The sequence below is a fragment of the Portunus trituberculatus genome, chromosome 42 (genome assembly GCF_017591435.1).
Source record: "Portunus trituberculatus isolate SZX2019 chromosome 42, ASM1759143v1, whole genome shotgun sequence".
NCBI classification, from domain to species: domain Eukaryota; kingdom Metazoa; phylum Arthropoda; class Malacostraca; order Decapoda; family Portunidae; genus Portunus; species Portunus trituberculatus.
Window position 1 is genome coordinate 20904913 of NC_059296.1, and position 20000 is coordinate 20924912.

At 42.4% G+C, this 20000-nt stretch overlaps 2 protein-coding genes across 2 annotated transcripts in view; one reads left to right on the forward strand and one right to left on the reverse strand.

Annotated features, from left to right (window-relative positions):
* The window catches only part of LOC123517719 (multiple C2 and transmembrane domain-containing protein-like), a 638372-nt gene that overhangs the window by 618297 nt on the left and 75 nt on the right, over positions 1-20000 (reverse strand). Inside the window, exon 1 of the mRNA XM_045278096.1 lies at positions 19797-20000. This exon is cut by the window's right edge and continues 75 nt beyond it. The gene's annotated coding sequence lies outside the window, so the exon portion shown is untranslated. The remainder of the gene's footprint in view (positions 1-19796) is intronic.
* LOC123517722 (general transcription factor II-I repeat domain-containing protein 2B-like) lies at positions 1682-4953 on the forward strand. The gene is made up of 2 exons (XM_045278110.1): positions 1682-2118; positions 4325-4953. Exon 2 carries the CDS (start codon positions 4325-4327, stop codon positions 4853-4855), a length of 531 nt encoding a protein of 176 aa, XP_045134045.1. The 5' UTR covers positions 1682-2118; the 3' UTR covers positions 4856-4953.

The window sequence follows — 20000 nt, forward strand, 5'->3', positions numbered from 1 at the left end:
CTTCATCCAATTATCCACTCCTTCACTCATTCATTCTTCTTTCCCCTACACACCTACCTTGTTCATCCATCACTTATCCAACTTTTCTTTCTCTCACTCTACAATATCCTCCTTCTTATACATTCATCCCATTCCATCCCTCTCACTCTCCTCCACTTCTCCCACCTTCAACACCTTTCTTCCCCTTCAAATCACGTCTTCACAGCCATCTATTAAGCAAATTGATCACTGAGGGACGAGGTAAAAAAGGATATCATGTAATTTTTAAGGTGAAGGAAGGGCAAAACACACTAACTAACCTATGAATGAGTAAAAGGCCTCTGCTAGGTAACTCATTAAATTCTGAAAATACTACTCCCACTTCCTCCTCCTCCTCCTCCTCCTCCTCCTCCTCCTCCTTACCCGCCACCAATGCGTCCCACCCCCTAACCTATTCAGCCTACAAAGAATCATACCATCTCACTCTTTTTTTCTTTTTTTTCAGTTCATCGCAAGAGAAAACCAAACAAAAAAATGGGATTCCACATTACATAAGCAGTGGGTCTTTTCATTAAGTGACTGATATCATATGTTTAAACACAGAAGAAGAAGAAGAAGAAGAAGAAGAAGAAGAAGATATGATTATGAAGAAGAAGAAAAACAAAAAGAAGAAGAAAAAGAGGAAGAAGAACAAGAACAAGAACAAGAAGAACAAGAACAAGAACAAGAACAAGAACAAGAAGAACAAGAAGAAGAAGAGGAGGAAGAGGAAGAGGAAGAGGAGGAGGAGGAGGAGGAGGAGGAAGAAGAAGAAGAAGAAGAAGAAGAAGAAGAAGAAGAAGAAGAAGAAGAATGATTATGAAGAAGAAGAAAAACAAAAAGAAGAAGAAAAAGAGGAAGAAGAACAAGAACAAGAACAAGAAGAACAAGAACAAGAACAAGAACAAGAACAAGAAGAACAAGAAGAAGAAGAGGAGGAAGAGGAAGAGGAAGAGGAGGAGGAGGAAGAAGAAGAAGAAGAAGAAGAAGAAGAAGAAGAAGAAGAAGAAGAAGAAGAAGAAGAAATGATGATGATGATGGTGAGGAGGAGGAGGAGGAGGAGGAGGAGGAGGAGGAGGAGGAGGATAATGATGATGATGGCGATATAAATGAACATGAACAATAAGAATAACACCAACACGAATAAACAAAACAAACAAAATAACAAACGAATAAGGAAAGGAGGGAAAATCGAGAAGGAAAGAAAAAAAAAAGGAAAAGAAGAAAGAATGCAAAAAGAAAGGCGACATGAGGAAGTAGAAACGAAAAAAATATTATGAACAAAAAAAAAGAAAAAAAAGAAAACGGAAAGAAAAACCGAAGATAAGAAAGAAAACGAAAGAATGGGAAGGAATCAAGAACAAACAACAACAACAACAACAACAACAACAACAACAACAACAAAACAAGACAGAAAGCAGGAAGAAGAAATATGATCAAAATAGAAAAAAAAATAAAAACTTTTAATTGAAGACTGCGAACTAAGCCAGGAAAGAAGGAAAAAAGTAAAAGAAAATAAAGAAAGAAAGCAAGAGGAAACAGGTGAGGGAAGAATAATGAAAGAATGGGAAGGGAGGGAAAAAGAACATGGCGAAAGAAACAATAGTATGTGTAGAGCAGGGGTGGGGAACGTCCGGCCTCCGGGCCGTATAAGGACCCCAAGACCATTTGATCAGGCCCGCAAGGCAGTTCATAAATGCTATTTCATATCTCATGAATGAATAATATATAATGTAATTTTATTATGTGCTGGCTGCAGGTTATTTAAATTCAATTAATTATCTATGAACTCGGCAGTTTAGCAGCGTCATACCCTTGAATATAATTATATTTCTTGATTTTTTATTTTGTGACTGACTGTTTTTCTTTGCACTGCTAGCGTCAGCTAAGAGCACTTGTACGGCCTTGAGCTGAGTGTTGCCATAGCATCCACAGGCGGGACCGTACACGTTTGCTTCTCGTCAGCCGCCTGTCTGTCTGTACTGCAGTGACTCAGCTAGGCGGGCCGCGGGCAGTCAGTGCTAGGCATTTATCGAGTGTGGACGCTGTAGAACTGTTAATACACACTGGGTAGTTATCACGTGGTGTGACGTCCTACAAATGGCGATTGTAGGACAGAAAGTAACAGGAAAAAAAGTAACACGAAAAAAAGTAACAAGACGAAAAGTAACAGGAAAAAAAGTAACACCGAGATAAGGCACAGGATAAGAACCTGCTTCAGCTGAGTAATTGAATGTTGCTGTTTCTGTTTCTGAGATTTCCTCAATTCAGAACAAGATTCGGTTACTGTTTCAGAGTTTCAGAGACGAATTGTCTGCTTCAATTCCAGTTTCCAAGGTTTCCTCATCGAAGAACAAGATTCAGTGCAGCTACACACACAACCAGCAGCATGGAGATCACACAGAGCAACAAGGGCGGCAATAAAATTTGTTTCGAGGGATATATGTACACACGGTCGTGCACACGGAAGAAAAAATCTGGTGGAAGTGTTCTGAGAAAGGAAATCGAGATTGTAGAGGAAGTCTCAGCACTACGCCCGACTTGGATCATCCAGAGCCAGGTCTACCCACAACCACGCTGCTGACCACATCAACGTGACATACACAAAATGTCGTAACTTGATGAGGCAGCAGGCGGCCAGCTCCTAGACAAGCCATCCCAGATATTTGCCCAGGCAGTGGCAAACCAAGACCATGCTGTGCAGAAGCGTTTTCCGTGTGAGGAGAACACCAAGCGATCCCTCAGATACCACAGGCGCACCCCACCAATGCCCGAACACCTGCACGACTTCACTTTGCCAGATGAGTGGAAGGATACACTGGGACCCAACCCTCAGCAATTCCTTCTTTACGACAATGGGCCAGAGGCAGTCAGTCGTATTATTGCCTTTGCCACATTAGAGGACCTGCGCCGTCTGTCAGCTGCAGAGACCATCTATATGGACGGTAACTTCAAGATGGCACCACCACAGTTTACTCAAGTGTACGTGATTAGAGTTCCATTTAAGACTATACATGTCTCCTGTGTCTATGCTCTATTACAGAATAAGACAAGAGCGGTGTATTCAGAGCTGTTTGATGTCGTTGTGGACCGTATCACGCAGTTGGGAATAAACCTTCATGTACAAACAGTTGTGACAGACTTTGAAGATGCCGTTTTGCGTGCAGTGAGTGCCAGCTTTGGTAGAGAAGTCGAGACAAAGTGCTGCTTCTACCATCTTACACAGTGTACCTGGCGTAAAATACAGCAGCTTGGTCTAAGAGATAATTACCACTCAGACTTGGAGTTCCGCCGGTTCTGCAGCATGTTGGATGGACTCGCCTTCCTGCCCACTGAGGAAGTGAAAGAAGGTATGGAGCACCTCAAGACCGTTACTCCTGCTGAGGCTACTGAATTGGTGGACTATTTTGACACGACCTACGTCTCAGGTAGCTACAGAAGTCAACAGCTGCAGAATTCCCAGGGCGTCAGGTTGCGTGTTGTACCCCCGATGTACCCCCCTGCTATCTGGAATGTACATGAGGCGACATTGTACGGCAACCCCCGTACCAACAACATTTGCGAGGACTGGAACAATAAGTTCTCAAACTTAGTTGGACACCATCATCCCTCTGTATGGAAGTGCATACAGTGGTTCCAAAAAGAACACGCTACCGTGGACACGATGGTGCAGCAGGACCTGATTGGCAACACACCAAAACCAAGACATAAGAAAAACGCAATTCAATTGCAGAAACGGCTTCAACATCTTTGTCAGGACAGGGTGGAAGGAAGAAAATCCATCCCAGAATTTTTAGAAGGAATTGCTCACAATATACATATAACCCGGACAATACAGTAATACACATCTTGTATTTTAATGTTATTTTTTTTACTTTTTTATTCGTGTTTTCAAATACTAATTCATGTATATTGTCTTCAAGAATGACCACTGTTTTTTTTTTCTTTCAATTCGTTTTTAAATTTATTTAGTGTTTTAAAATTATCTTCAAGAATGACCACTGTTTTTTACTTTTTGATTCGTGTTTTTAAATCTATATTTATTGTTTTTAAACTTATCTTCAAGAATGACCACTGTTTTTTACTTTTTACTTATCTTCAAGAATGACCTCTTTTTAATTTGTGGTTTTAAATTTATTTCATGTTTTTAATTTGTGTACATTATGGTCAAATTAACCACTGTTACTTTTTTTCCGTAATGAAATTAGTATTGTTACTTTTTTTCTTGATACTTTATTTCCTAGCAAAAACTGTTTCTTTTTTTCCGTTACTTTTTTTCCTGATACTTTCTTTCCGAGCACCACAAATGGCGACTGCAAAGAAAAGAAAAGTAGATGCAGAATGTCGAGCCTTCCAAGAGAAGTGGACAAACGATTATTTTTTTGTTGAAGTGAAAGGCAAACCTGTGTGCCTAGTTTGTGGGGATGCGTTAGCAGTAATGAAGAAGGCCAATGTGGAGCGTCATTACAGCTCAAAACATGCTAAGCTCAGTGATTTGGGAGGACAAATGCGTCTGGATAAAATCAATGCTCTTCGGCGGTGTTTAGAATCACAACAAGCCTCTTTCACAAGACCTCGGTGTGACAGAGACAACGTTATTCAGACGAGTTATGCACTGAGTGACCTAATTGCCAAGAAGCTGAAGCCTCACATAGAGGGAGAGTTTGTGAAAGAGTGCATCGTTAAAGCTGCGGAGTTGCTAGCGCCAGACAAACTTCAGTTATTTCAGAGTGTTAGTTTGTCTCGTAGAACCGACTCAGATCGAGTAGCATCATCAACAGTACCACCTAACATCACGCGCCTCGCCAAAGAGAAGCAGTTCCAGCCGTCACATTAGAGGTGAGTTAAATGAGTGAAAAAATAATTGATAACTTTTTATGGCCCGCGAATTATATTAAAAATATCTAAATGGCCCTTGACAGAACGAAGGTTCCCCACCCCTGGTGTAGAGAGAGAGAGAGAGAGAGAGAGAGAGAGAGGACGGAAAGGCTTGTATTGAGTAACGCTTCACTTTCTCATTGCCCCTAATTTTAAAGGCGACAGAAATTACTAGTCGGATTCCCAAGAGAGTTTGTCATGTTAATAATATAGAAATCTTGCTCATCGGTCATTGGAACCTTAAAAAACACCCTTAAAAATGAATGCAGAGAGAGAGAGAGAGAGAGAGAGAGAGAGAGGCAAGTCATAATAATAATCACTAATATATAAAGAGATCACTCATTCTTGTTTACACTTCACACACGAGGAGAATATTATATCAAAGGAAAAATGCAAATAACTTACTTAACTTTTTCCCCCCAACGGAGAATTATGTGATGGACTTTCATCTTTATATAAGCATGAGGAGGAGGAGGAGGAGGAGGAGGAGGAGGAGGAGGAGGAGGAGGAGGAGGAAGAAGAAGAAGAAGAAGAAAAAAAAAAAAAAGATAATGATTATTATGATGATGAAGATGACGATAATAATGATGATGATGATGATGATGATGATGATGATGATGATAATGATGAACAAGAAGAATAAAAGCAAGAAAAAAACAACATATGAATTGATAGAGAAAGATAAGACCAGGAAAAAAGGGCGAAAATTAATAAAAGAACGACAAAATATGAGCACTGAAAAGAAGAAAAACGAGACGAGAAAGATGAAGAAAAAAACAAACATTGAATAAAAAAAAAAAGACGACACAAGATATATGAAAAATATGAAACAGGAGCAGAAAATTATAGGAAAAGGGAGAAGAAATATTTTAAAAGCGAGAAAGAAAAAAATGAAGAAACGTGAAAAAAAACGAACGAACAGAATGATAATAAGAAGGAGGAGGAGGAGGAGGAGGAGGAGGAGGAGATGTAAGTAATAACAAAAGCATTTATTGATTTAACACTTTCACTGCGATACGAAACAAGTCACACCTTGATGAGCATCCATAAGAAAGAAGAGGATGAAACAGAAGAGATTTATTGCAATTTCAAGTCAGTTCAACCACTTCAATACTGGGACAAATTTTTACCTTGAGATTTGTGTACGATTAGAACATTTTATAGACATTAGAAACGGTCTATGGAGGTCAGAAGATTAACGGCCACAGTCTTCACTATTTTAATCCCCCACTCAAGTTTGTGAAGGTGTATAAAATCAACAAATAGTAAACGAAATTGGAAACGCGTCATGGTACTGAAGGAGTTAAGAATATAGATGGCTGCACAACAAGTAAAAGATGTCGTAGAGAAATCAACCATCAAGAAAGTAGAAAAATTAAAAAGAAAAAAAACTGTAAGCCGAATCCAAATGAAAAAAAAAGAAAAGGACACTTGGTTAAGCTTTGTGGAGGAGAGCAAACCGACCTCCAGCTTCCTTTCTGCGTCCCTCTCTCAGGGTTACTAATGACCTAATATGACCACTATATCACGGGTTTTAATGGCCTTCCTCTCCATCCCGCCCCTCTCTCTCCCTCTTCTCTCTTTCAGTCCGTGTGTGTGTGTGTGTGTGTGTGTGTGTGTGTGTGTGTGTGTGTGTGTGCACGTATGTGGCCTTGAACTTTACACACACTCCTACGCACATAGTAAACCTTAAGTAAGAGGAGCGAGGATACTTAACGAAAGAGGAGACGAGGAGAAAGCTGAGATTGCATTTGCCGAAGGAGGAAGAAGGGAAGAACGGAAAGAAGGAAGGAAGGAAGGGAAGAGAATGAAGAGAAAGGAAGGAAAGGAGGGAGAGAGAGTTGAATCAAGAAGGATGCGAAATGAAGGAAGTAAGAATATAAAACGGAATAATGCTAGTAAGGTGAGAGAAAGAGAGTGAAGAAAGGAAGGAAGGAAGGAAGCAACAAAGTAAACAAGCGAGCAAAAAAAGGGTAAGGAAGAAAAGTGAAAAGACAAGAAAAAAAGAGAGAAAACAAAAAAGTAAAGAAGAAAAGGGAGGAAATAGTAGAAAAAAAAGGAGGGAAGGAAGGAAGGAAAGAAAGAAGGAAGCAACTGAACAACTAACCAATCAATCATCCAAACAAATAAGCAAAAAAACAAAGAAGGCAAAAAAAACGGAAAGGAAATAAAGTAGAAAAACAGAAAACCGAGAAGCCAGAAAAGGAATATATCCAGAAATAAGCGAGAGAGAGAGAGAGAGAGAGAGAGAGAGAGAGAGAGAGAGAGAGAGCAGGCACAGTACATCTAATCAGGTTGTTCCACAGATACGAACTCTCTTGCAATATATCATAACTATGCCTCGCCACTCAACTTTGAGGTACAAGCTGGGCGTGGAGGAAGAGGAAGAAGAGAAAAAAGAGGAAGAAGAGAAAGAGGAGGAAGAGGAGGAGGAGGAGGAAGAGGAGAAAGAGAGGGAACAAGGAGGGAGAAGGAAAAAGGGAGACAAAGAATGGCAGGAAAGATTTATATACTGTCAGAAGGTGAGAAATATAGGACTATCTGATGAGAGAGAGAGAGAGAGAGAGAGAGAGAGAGAGAGAGAGAGAGAGAGAGAGAGAGAGAAACAATCAAACTGAACAAATATTTATGATAGCAACTCTGGAAAAGCTACTCCGTTTGATGGCATGAGGAAAGACAAACAAAATCATAAGGAAAGCAATAAAGTGAGAGCCCAAGGAAGGAAGGAAGGAAGGAAGGAAGGAAGGAAGGAAGGGAGGAAGAAGAAATAAAAGGAAATTGAGGATGATGAAAAGATGCTCAAGAGGAAAACAGCTGGTGAGGAAGGCGGAGAGATGGGAGAAAAGAAATAAAGAAGAGGACAAGAAGGAAGAGAAGGAAGGGAATGAGACAAGAATGAAAAGCAGGAAAGAAAGTAAATAGGTAAGAAAGGATGGAAGGAATGATAATAGGCAAAAAATAATGAAGGAACAAGAGGAAGATTAGAATGAGAAGCAAGATATGTGAAAGCAAAGAAGAATGGGACAAGGAGAAGAAAGAAAAAGAGAAAAGAAACGAAAAAATAGAGAAAACCTGACAAAAGGGAAAGAAAGAAGGAAAGTTAATTAACTGACTGACCGAAGACATCCCAGGAGAAAAGCAAGGAAGGAAGGAAGGAAGGAGGAAGGGAAGGAGACAAAACGAAAGGCACATTGGTCTCTCCCTATCCCGAAGGACACAACAACAGCCGGGGCGGACGTTGGTGTTGTGGGGATCCCTGGAGACAAAAATCAATGTAGTGGTGGTGGTGGAGACTGGAAACACAACACCGCAGTCAGACTTCGACTTCACACCAAACACACACACACACACACACACACACACACACACACACACACACACACACACACACACACACACAGATGAATAGTTTATGGACTAAAGCTTCATCACTTTATCGCACGCATGTACTGATACTGATGAAAATTCTAAATATTTTGTATTCAGATGATCTTAACACGGGATTCAGTTACTCCTGCAGCTGGTAACATTAGTGAAATATCATGAGGATAATATTACAGTGAAATGACATGGATCTCTCTCTCTCTCTCTCTCTCTCTCTCTCTCTCTCTCTCTCTCTCCACACACACACACACACACACACGTAGTGTAGTGGTTAGCACGCTCGACTCACAATCGAGAGGGCCGGGTTCGAATCCCGGTAAGCAGCGAGGCAAATGGGCAAGTCTCTTAATGTGTGGCCCCTGTTCACCTAGCAGTAAATAGGTACGGGATGTAACTCGAGGGGTTGTGGTCTCCCTTTCCCGGTGTGTGGAGTGTGTTGTGGTCTCAGTCCTACCCGAAGATCGGTCTATCAGCTCTGAGCTCGCTCCGTAATGGGGAAGACTGGCTGAGTGACCAGTAGGCGACCGAGGTCAATCACACACACACACATATACTGGCTAACGTAACATAATGTACCCCAGTCTAAGTTAACAAGATGTAAACTAGTTTTATTTACACCAATTTGACCAAACCTCACTTAACTTGAACTGACCTGTGCCAACATAACTGAGCTTAATCAAGTTTAACCAAAAACCTAAGTCAAATTAACTTGTTCTGCGTAAACTCGGACTTAACCTTCTCCAAACTAACCTAAGCAAACTCAACAACTGAACCTAACTTAAACTAACCTAATGGAATGGAACCTGACTTAACCTAACCCAACCTAACCTCACTTAACTTGACTTATCCCACCTGATCACTCTACTGACACTTTGATTCGTACTCAGAAACGTCTTATTCTTTCACCACGACTACTTTCAAAGCCCACAAGAAATTAACCAGGTTCTCTAGTATGTTTTTCCTATTGGTAATGTTAAAATATTGTTAATCTGTTACTGGAACCGTGAATATACCCTTAAAAATCTGCGAGACTTTAACTTGAGCATTTTGAGAGAAGACGAGGTGCATCTATTACAGTCCTTTTTTTTTTTATTTATTTATACCATGTTGGCTTTTCACAGGAATTTATAGGCTAAATGGGGTACTTTTTGGGGTACCTCCTATCTTAAAGCCCACCTGCTAGGAAACTGTTGCTCCGAGTGAGGAAGCCCAGCCTACACTCGGACCGTGGACAAGACTCGAACCCGTGCGCTTGAAGACCCCTCCTTAGTCACGGATCGCCACCAACTCACTTCCACGCGTCTCCAGAACGCCTACACATACATTTTGATTCTCATCACAACAGCCGCTCTACCACCACAAAACATCTCTCTCTCTCTCTCTCTCTCTCTCTCTCTCTCTCTCTCTCTCTCAAGACATACTACCATTTCGTTTGGATTGCAGGGATTTATATCGTATACTTTCTCTCTCTCTCTCTCTCTCTCTCTCTCTCTCTCTCTCTCTCTCTCTCTCTCTCTCATAAAATCCATGAGACCGTTCCTGCCTGTTGTATTGTTATTGTTGTTGTTGCTGTTGCTGTTGTTGTTGCTGTTGTTGCTGTTGTTGTTGTTGTTGTTGTTTTTGTTGTTATCATCATCATCATCATCATCATCATCGTTGCTGTTATTATTACTACAATTACCATCACCCTTATCATCATCAGTCATATAAGAGACACACACACAAGAGAAGTGAAGCATGTTGGACACTTGAAATGTTAGACTACTGATATTTCCTTTATTCTTCTTTTCTTTTTATTTTTTTATTATCTATTATCTATTATTTATTTATTTATTTCATTTTATCTATTTATTTATCTATTTAGTTTGATTTTTTTTTTTTTTTTTTTTTTTTGACATAGCTTTATACCTACAAGTTTCGTGAATCATTTTGTGATCTTTCTTTCCGCTCGGCGCCGCCACCGTTTGTAACAAGCTGGGAACATGAAAATCAGTGAAATGTGAGGAAAGTATTGTTCATTTTATTGTCCTCGTTGTTGTTGGTATTATTATTGTCACTATTATTATTATTATTATTATTATTATTATTATTATCATTATTATCGTCATTATCACTATTATTACTTCTCCTCCTCCTCCTCCTCCTCCTCCTCCTCCTTCTTGTCTTCCTCTTTTCCTTCGTTATTCTCATCTACTTCATCATTTCTTTTATATCTTCCTCTTTCTCCTCCTCCTCCTCCTCCTCCTCCTCCTCCTCCTCCTCCTCCTCCTCCTCCTCCTCCTCCTCTTCCTTCTCCTCCTCCTCCTCCTTCTCTTCCTCATATAATTATTACTCCTACTATTAACATTGTTTCTACTACTTCTACTACTACTACTATGATTTCTTTCTACTACGTCTACTACTACTACTACTACTACTACTACTACCATGAGTTCAATTTTATTACTCATGTCCATACTGTTGTTGCTTTCGTTGTTGATAACGCCATTAACCTCATCATCAATACTATAATTAATATAAATGGCCAGGATCAGAATCATCACCAATAATGAAGTAACAGAAGTGGCTAGTACCATCATCACCATCATCATCATAATCGTGGCCAGGAATGAGCAGCACGGAGGATCAATAGCCCCGTGACTCTCCGTTGATCTCCGGTTGACTGCGTTAAATAAGTAAACCAAGCGAGGAGTGCAGAAGGCTGAGGGGCGGGGCGGGATGGTGCGTGCTGGGAGGGTTCGTGAGTTCCATCTCCTTGAGCCTCGAGGTGCTTGACTTAGATCGCCTTGGCTGTTTGGCTGCTTTCTCCTCGCTTCTATTGCTATTTTATTTTATTTTTTCTTCTTTTTCTAAGACGGCAGTTGAATTTAATTGTAAAGTTGTTGTTTTTTATTCTTTCATATACTTTTCTTTCTCGCTACAACACGGATCATTATTATTTTTTCTTTTCGTGAGCCCTACGTGAATTTGTAAAATTTCTTCTTTGTTTTCTTTCTTCCTTTCTTATTATTCCTTCTCTTGCTTTCTTCCTAGTAGTAGTAGTAGTAGTAGTAGTAGTAGTAGTAGTAGTAGTAGTAGTAGTAGTAGTAGTAATAATAGTAGTAGTAGTAGTAGTAGTAGTAGTAGTAGTAGTAGTAGTAGTAGTAGTAGTAGTAGTAGTAGTAGTAGTAGTAATAGTAGTAGTAAAAGTAGTAGTAGTAGTAGTGAAAAAAGACACAGTGATGAGTGAAGTGGAGAGGGTGGGCCCAGTGTAATATCAGTGTCAATACTCGTATAAATCACGTGAAAAATATTGATTTATCATATTCTGAAAACAGTGGTTGTTGTGAGCGTCACGGAGCGACCGTTGAAAGGGTCGAACTAGGTCGGAAGTGTTATCAGGTGATAAGTCGCGTATGGAAAACTCCAAGCAGCCCGCGCGGCTGTCCATCCACTCTCCGTCGGGGATACAGGTGCCACCTACTCCATATATTTCTATATAAATCTTACTATATATTATAGACTGATATCTCTGTTATAATACTAGGTATAAATCTTTCTGTTTGATTTTATTGGAGCCATGCACACCACGTGAGTACCCAAAATTACAGATCTTCATTAAATTTTCAGTAGTAATATACTATCACTCTTTAACTGTTGTAACGGTACTCCTAAGACTGCTGTTGCCACTACTACTGCCGCTAAACATTGTAGGGAATATTGAGTAAAGTGCCTGTAATACATATCTAAGTCCCATATTTACCATAAATGTTTCTCTCTCTCTCTCTCTCTCTCTCTCTCTCTCTCTCTCTCTCTCTCTCTCTCTCTCTCTCTCTCTCTCTCTCTCTCTCTCTCTCTCTCTCTCTCTCTCTCTCTCTCTCTCTCTCTCTCTCTGCTATCACTTTCCCCTCCCCTATTCCTCCTCCCTCTACCCTCCCTCCCTCCTTCCTTCCCTTCTCTCTCCCTCTCTCTCTCTCTCTCTCTCGCCTCCCCTCCCATACTCCTCCTCCCTCCTACCTCTCCCTCTACCATCCCTCCTTCCTTCCTTCCTCTCTCTCTCCCTCTCTCTCTCTCCTCCTCTCTCTCTCTCTCTCTCTCTCTCTCTCTCTCTCTCTCTCTCTCTCTCTCTCTCTCTCTCTCTCTCTCTCTCTCTGTTGTCACTTTGTCACTTTCCTTCCCTATTTCCCCTCCTCCTACCCCTCCCTCTCCCCTGCTTCCTTCTCTCTCCTCCTCCTCCCTCCTACCTCTTCCCCTACCCTCCCTCCTTCCCTCCTTCACTTCTCTCTCTCTCTCTCTCTCTCTCTCTCTCTCTCTCTCTCTCTCTCTCTCTCTCTCTCTCTCTCACTTTCCTTCCCTATTCCCTTCCCCCTACCCCTCCCCTCCCTTTACCTCCCTCTCCCCCTGCTTCCCTTCTCTCTCACTCCTCCCTCCTACCTCTTCCCTCCCTCCCTCCTTCACTTCTCTCTCTCTCGCTCTCTCTCTTTCTAATAATGTCATGTTATTAATACAATGTCTAACCCACCTGCACAAAGAAGATGTTGTCAGTGTACAAAAGAGGAACACAGATGTGTTAATTGTCAATGTGTGAGACAAAACAAAAAGTGTATAAATTGTAGAAAGGGAGATGGATGCCAAAACCCCCTGGGACGTGACCACCAGGGCAGGGAGAGGGAGGAGGAGCCGGGGGACAGCCAGGAATCCCAGCAGGATGAGGAACAGGAGCGAACGATGGAGACAGAGATGGGAGGGGAGGCTGCCCTGCCATCAACACCGTCACAACACACCCCATCGCTACCGCAACACAACGTGTACGCCGCGAGACATACAAACGGGAGGAGAAACTTAGTCTGGAAAGGACTAACAGAAGAAGAAACAACCATGTGGGTGAACAACACTTACATAGAATTAGCTGGGTGGTCTACATGTCATCTGTTCGATCCACCAAAGTGTGCAGCCACCAACAAAATTGTACAAGAGATGGTCATCCTCCTCAACAATTACTTACAAGAGTCACCCCTCGCACCGTATGCGATGAAATTATTCTTCACACTGCCAAAACTCTTCTTTCAAAAGACACATAGGAATGCGAAGGTGGCGGAAAACGTGAAAGCCGTCGCAAGAAGAGTGGGTCTATGGCAGAACAACCAACTGGATGAGCTCCTGGAGGAAGCCCGAGCCATCCAGAAGAGGCTGCCAAGACCATCAGGAAACCAACAAAGGCAGGAAGACAAAGCCCGTAATTTCGCTGGCAATATGCGGCAAGGACAGGTGTCCAAGGCTCTGCGGGCACTTAATGAACAGCAGTCAGGTGGTGTGTTGCCCCTCACCAGGGAAACCATCCACCTGCTGAAGGAAAACATCCTCCCCAGTGACGAAGAGGGCCTCAGGATGCAGGGGCCTTTCCGCAAGCCCAATGATGTCATCTACGAGGTGATAACTGGAGAGATGATCTGGAAGAAGTCTCTCCAGACACACGGCAGTGCTGGTCCCTCAGGACTAGACGCTAGAGGGTGGCGTCGCCTGTTGAGCGGCGCACTCTGTGGCAGTGCCGCTAACGACCTATGCGGCGCCCTGGCAGCACTGGCGAGGAAGCTTGCCACCACAAATTGTCACCACGTCGAGGCTCTCACCGCATGCCGATTAATCCCGCTGGACAAAAAGCCGGGATGCAGACCAATTGGCATCGGCGAGGTGATAAGACGCATCGTGGGTAAATGCGTCATGACGGTGGTCAAGGACGACGTGAGGAGGGCAGCGGGGAACCTGCAAGTGTGTGCAGGACAGCAGGCAGGAGGAAGCCGCCATCCACGCTATGAGGGAAATATTCAGTGAAGACAATTGTGAAGCGGTGTTATTAGTGGACGCCAAAAACGCTTTCAACACTATTAACAGAAAAACAATGCTTCATAACATTCGAGTAAAATGTCCCTCTCTGGCACACTATGTAGAAAACACATATAGTGACCCCTCGGATTTGTACATATGTAGTAATAGTGGTAATAGTGTTAAGGTGTTAAAGTCCATGGAAGGGACAACACAAGGTGACCCAGTGGCCATGGCGATGTACGCCCTCGGACTTTCAGTGCTGCAACAAGTTATCTCATATGAGAAAACGAGTGTGAAGCAAGTGGCGTACGCGGATGACCTGTCAGGGGCCGGCAAAATAACAGACTTGAAAAATGGTGGGGCTTAGTGAACGATAATGGTCCCATCATAGGGTACACACCCAGTGCCGCTAAGTCCGTCCTTATTGTAAAGCCTGAACACTATGACAGTGCAGTGGATAGCTTCAGTGGCAGTGGAGTTATAATAACAAAGGATGGACAGCGGCATTTGGGTGCTGTCATCGGAACAGAGGAGTTCAAGAAGGAATACATAGGAGAGAAGGTGAAGGAGTGGATACATGAGGTGGAGGTCCTGTCTGACATGGCCAGGACTGAGCCTCATGCAGCCTACTCCGCCTACACCCACGGCTTGCAGCATCGATGGAGATTCGCCATGCGCACCATCCCAGGCATCAGCCCTCTCCTTGCACCACTGGAGGTCTCGATAAGGAACACCTTCATCCCAGCGTTACTGAGATCCCACACCATCGGAGATGGGGAGAGGGCGCTGCTCGAACTTCCACCAAGACTGGGCGGGATGGGAATCACCTCCCCTAAGAAGTTAGCGACTGTGGAGAACCTCAACTCCCTCAAGCTCACCAGGTCCCTCACAGAGATCATTGCTCAGGACGCACATGGTGAAATAGCCCAAAGTGCAGTCACTGAGCAAAGACGAATTATATCTAGAGACAGGCAACAACATCAACGAAACTGTCTCGAAGACCTGATAAACATCCTGCCTGCAACCACAGTGAGAAAAATCCTCACTGCACAGGAAACAGGAGCCTCTAACTGGCTAACGTCACTGCCCATTGGAGCGAAGGGCTTCAGCCTCAACAAACAAGAATTTGTCGACGCCATTGCTCTGAGGTACGGCTGGCCGGTGGAAGGACTCCCCAGTACCTGTGTGTGTAGTTCCCCAATGACGTCAACCACACCATGACGTGCAAAAGGGGATTCGTATGTATCAGGCACGATGAGGTGAGAGATCTGACCGCCAGCATGCTCAGGGAGGTGTGCCACGATGTCTCCACTGAACCGACCCTCCTACCGCTAGACGGCGAGCACCTGCGCTACAGAACAGCCAACACCACCAACGAGGCTCGAGTCGACGTCAGCGCACGAGGGTTCTGGACAAGGGACAGAAAGCATTCATGGACATACGGATCTTTGACCCGATGGCCGCCTGTCACCACGAACTCTCCTGGAGGCCGCCCACCGCAAGAATGAGCAGGAGAAGATCCGAGCGTATGGGGAGAGAATCCAACACGTTGACCAGGGCAGCTTCACACCTCTGGTCTTCACCACATCTGGCGGGATGGGCTCCAAGGCTCAGTGCTTCTACTCAAGACTAGCCGACCTAATGGCAGAAAAGAAGCACCAGCCAAGGAGCCATGTCGTCGCATGGATGAGGTGCCGTCTTTCATTCTCCCTCCTCAGATCAGCCCTCCTGTGTCTCAGGGGGACAAGGCATTCCACTCCCATACCTGCAGATTTAAGTGGCCTTGACTGCGAGGCTACAGTGGTGGAGAGTGGCATAAGAGTAGATAGAGTAGAGGTAGAGTGAATTTATAGCTAACAACTAATGTTTATATTATAGAGTATTAGATATGGTTGGATGCCACAGTCATTAGCGAGAGTTGGGGCTAATGACCTCCAAGTAGTGGAGCCCTAATTGACGCATCAATAAACATGGGGTGGAGGTAGTAATAAAGTATGGGTAGTGGTAGTAGTAGTAGTAGTAGTAGTAGTAGTAGTAGTAGTAGTAGTAGTAGTAGTAGTAGTAGTAGTAGTAGTAGTAGTAGTAGTAGTAGTAGTAGTAGTAGTAGTAGTAGTAGTAGTAGTCTACCTTTCCTTCTTGTTGAAAGTTTGCTTCTTTCTAGAAAGGATGGCCGTTCTAAAACTATCTTCCTATTGCTTTAATTTCCTGCCTCTCTATGATGATACTATACCACGCTTTTCCACGTCTTTTAGTAGACGTTCAATACTTCGCCAGGTTCAAGGAAGTTAACAGTTCCTGAAGAAAGCCACAGAACATATTATAATTTTTTATCTCTATAAGAACTCTCTGATTGGGGCAGAGCAAACTTCAATGCGCCAAACACTCAATTCCTTCATATATCAATTCGACACAACCTTCCAGATAAAGTATGCCCTCTTCTTCAGTAACACTCACCTCTTCTAAACTGAATACCCTCGATCTGTCCTTTACTTATGGTCTGAACTGGAAATTTTATATTTTATTTCTAATTTAAACAGTTTCTATGATGTTATGCGTTCTGAGGCGTCTCCGCCAGTTTTACTTACCCTTCCAGCTGGTAACTCTATTTAAGGTCTTATTCGTCAATGTATGGAATATGCTTCACATGTATGGGTGTTCCAGTCATACCGTGGCTTTATTTTACAGTAGATAAGATAGCATAAAAAGTTTTCCTCTTTTCAATTTCTCTACTCTAACTTATTTATTTTCAACTTTTTCATTGCTACAATTTCTCATCTCTTGCTATTTTCTACCGCTATTTTAATGCCAACTGCTCTTCTGATCTTGCTAACTGACTTACTAACGCACACACACACACACACACACACACACACAAGACCGTTTAGATGAGTCAGTCTGGCATCGCGTCCCTTCAGATTCGTTTCATTTTAATAATCTAAAAACAATTATGACCTTAGTAGTTCTATATAAATTAAAAGTGCACAAAATGCATTGACACCGTCCTTGATTTAGCTTTGCATCATAACATTGGTCCAACTCATTAAAGGAACATGAGTAATAAAGTATTTGATGAACTTTATGATTTCAAAGGTTCGAAGCTCACACGGTGTTTAGTTCTGGTTCGAATTATGTATCATTGTTTCATTAATATAATATATAACTAGTTAATCTCTCAACTTTTTTAAGCTAATGTGACTCGCCTGGAAACAATAAGCTCTCTGGATATTTGAATAAGGTGGTGAGCGTGGGATCGGGCAGACGTCCATGCGTAGGTTCGAATCCCACCACGTGTCATCTTGACACTTTTTCATTTGTCGAGTTACCTACATGTCACCATGGTACCCAGGTTCTAGGTAGAAGTGTAATTGCCTTACACCAAAGATGCGCTTGGGTGGTGATATGGGCCCTATTATGGGTGCCACTATAAATAGTGGAGGTTGGACAGCGCTTCGCATACTCTAAAAGTACATCTAAAGGAGCTAAAGGCTGCAACAAAAAAAATACAATACTTAAACACTTATTCTACTCGTCGCCGTGTTTCTCAGACCAGCATGCAAGGGGGAAGTAACGGTGGTGTTTTGAAGCCAAGAGACGAGGCCCCACCATGATACTATTATTATTATTACGCTTTATAACGTCAGACTCCACCTATTTCACTGTTTTCCGTCACAGAATACAGCAGTTATACGTCAAACAGTACCATGGCCTATGCTCCTCTCGTCTGTCACTGTTAAATCTGCTGGTTGCTTTGGTACAGGACTATAGGGAGCTAGGGAGGTGGTTAGGGAGCGAGAAGAAGAGGTAGATGGCTGGGGAAGTGAGAGTAGCTATAAAGGGTGGAGCAGAACGAGGCGTCCCTTTTACTTCTTCCTCTACCTTTCACCCTCATCCTACTCTTTCTCACTATTGAGTTTATACCCTTTATTTTTTTTCTAGTTTTCGCTTTAAGCACACACACACACACACACACACACACACACACACACACACACACACACACGTCTGCCGCTCTACCTGCGATGTGAAGGCACGCCCGGTACTTTAGCCTTTTGTCAAACTCCAGTCGATATGCCCATGTTGTTTGTTTACAGACATCATGAGTGGCTTGGCAACATTGACTAGACGGGAGACAGAAAGCAGCGCGCGACACACACACACACACACACACACACACACACACACGTCAGTATTCACAGCTTTCTACTCGACTAAAATAGTAGTTGTTGATGTCTTTGTGGTAAAGGAAAGAACACTTGGAAGATTGTAGTCATTCCTTACGATGACTAATTGTATGACCTGGCTGAATTACGTAAAGGTATCAGTGTCCTGATATCAAACACGCACGAGCGTTCATCTTCTTCCCTTGAACCTTAAAAACAATTGGGCAGTGAGCATTACAGACCGTGATTCAGTCTTTTCTTAGCTTGGCCGTAATAACCTCAATTATCTATTCCCCTGCCAATATGTACACAATATTTACCGAAAATATTGTCTAGTAATGACAAGCAAAGGCAACATTGAACCCTAAGGCAATGTTCTCAAAATTCCCAACTATATTTTTGGTGTTTTAAGGCGCTGTTATACTGACACTTTTTTTTCTTTTATCTATTTAGCCATATATTTTCATCTATTTATCTATTTTATTTTATGTATTTTGTTTTTTGTCCAATTCGGTTTTCATTTACTCTTACCTCTTTCAGTTTTATTTTATTTTATTTATTTATTTTTTTTTTTTTTTTACCCCCGGTCTGCTCCGTCAAACGGATGTGATCGTCTTCACTAAGAAAGGGATCCGTCAACTTTTGTTGTCAAATGAAAACCCATTGTTTATGATGTAAAGATAAGTTTTGTCAACTTTATTGCTTAAAAAGTAAATAAATTAAATAAATGTTTAAGGCGAACGTAGAGAATTGCTTATTTTCACATGTCACATATAACTTGTGGCTATATAAGAACAAATGGTGCCTCTCACGACTTGATACCAAAAGGTTTACACTTTGGGAAAGTCTGTTTCTCTACTGGACGCTGGATGTCATTTTAGCTGGACTGACTAGTCTACGCTTTACAAAACTCACAAAGTGCACAGCAACGACTGTTTGCATGTGCTTCTGAGAAGCCTCGTTTGCTTATTGTCGACGAAAGTACAAACGAACGATTGTGTGTGATGGGGCGTGCTCATTGAATTTGTTGATTTTCAGAAAATTCACGAGAATTGTGCTAGTGTGACGGCGACTTCACTTCAACAACTTTTCCAGACGGAAACACGTTTCCTGTCTCTTTACATACAAATCAGCAGCCATATTTTGAAATGCCTTGAACTATCACAAGCACTCTGTATCTTCTGAGGCCACAGTGATCATTAGTGTGGTCCTCATGGGTGTGTTTTCCTTTGATTACCAATAATCTGTGAAACTATCACTAGAATCAGGAAAACACCATCAAACACTTCAATAACATCCGCTAGAGCCAGTTAAAAGTAGTCAGATAAAGATGCCAACACTTGAAGAGATAAGAATACGATCTCAGAATAATTCATGAAACGAAATAAATAAAACTTAGTAAATTACATCCTGACAGAAAAGATCTGCATGGTTGTGTGTTGAACACATATAATCCCTCCTTATTACACACTTCACACCACCAGTAACCCTTCTAGACACATTACTCTCTGCTCTGCCGCCTCTGCATACTGCCACAGGTCTGGTACTCACCCTGCCGACTGTTTACTTGGCAATCACCGGGCGGCAGAATGGTGACATCTTGTAATTACTCGTCCATCGAGGCAGCGACAGCAGTGCACCAATGTTTGTTTACATCACAGCGCCCCTCCTTCCACGCACAAAGATACCCTCAAAACCTGCTTCTCGTCCACCACAAGACTCCGCGCGAGAAAGCATGTATCACAATCAACCACA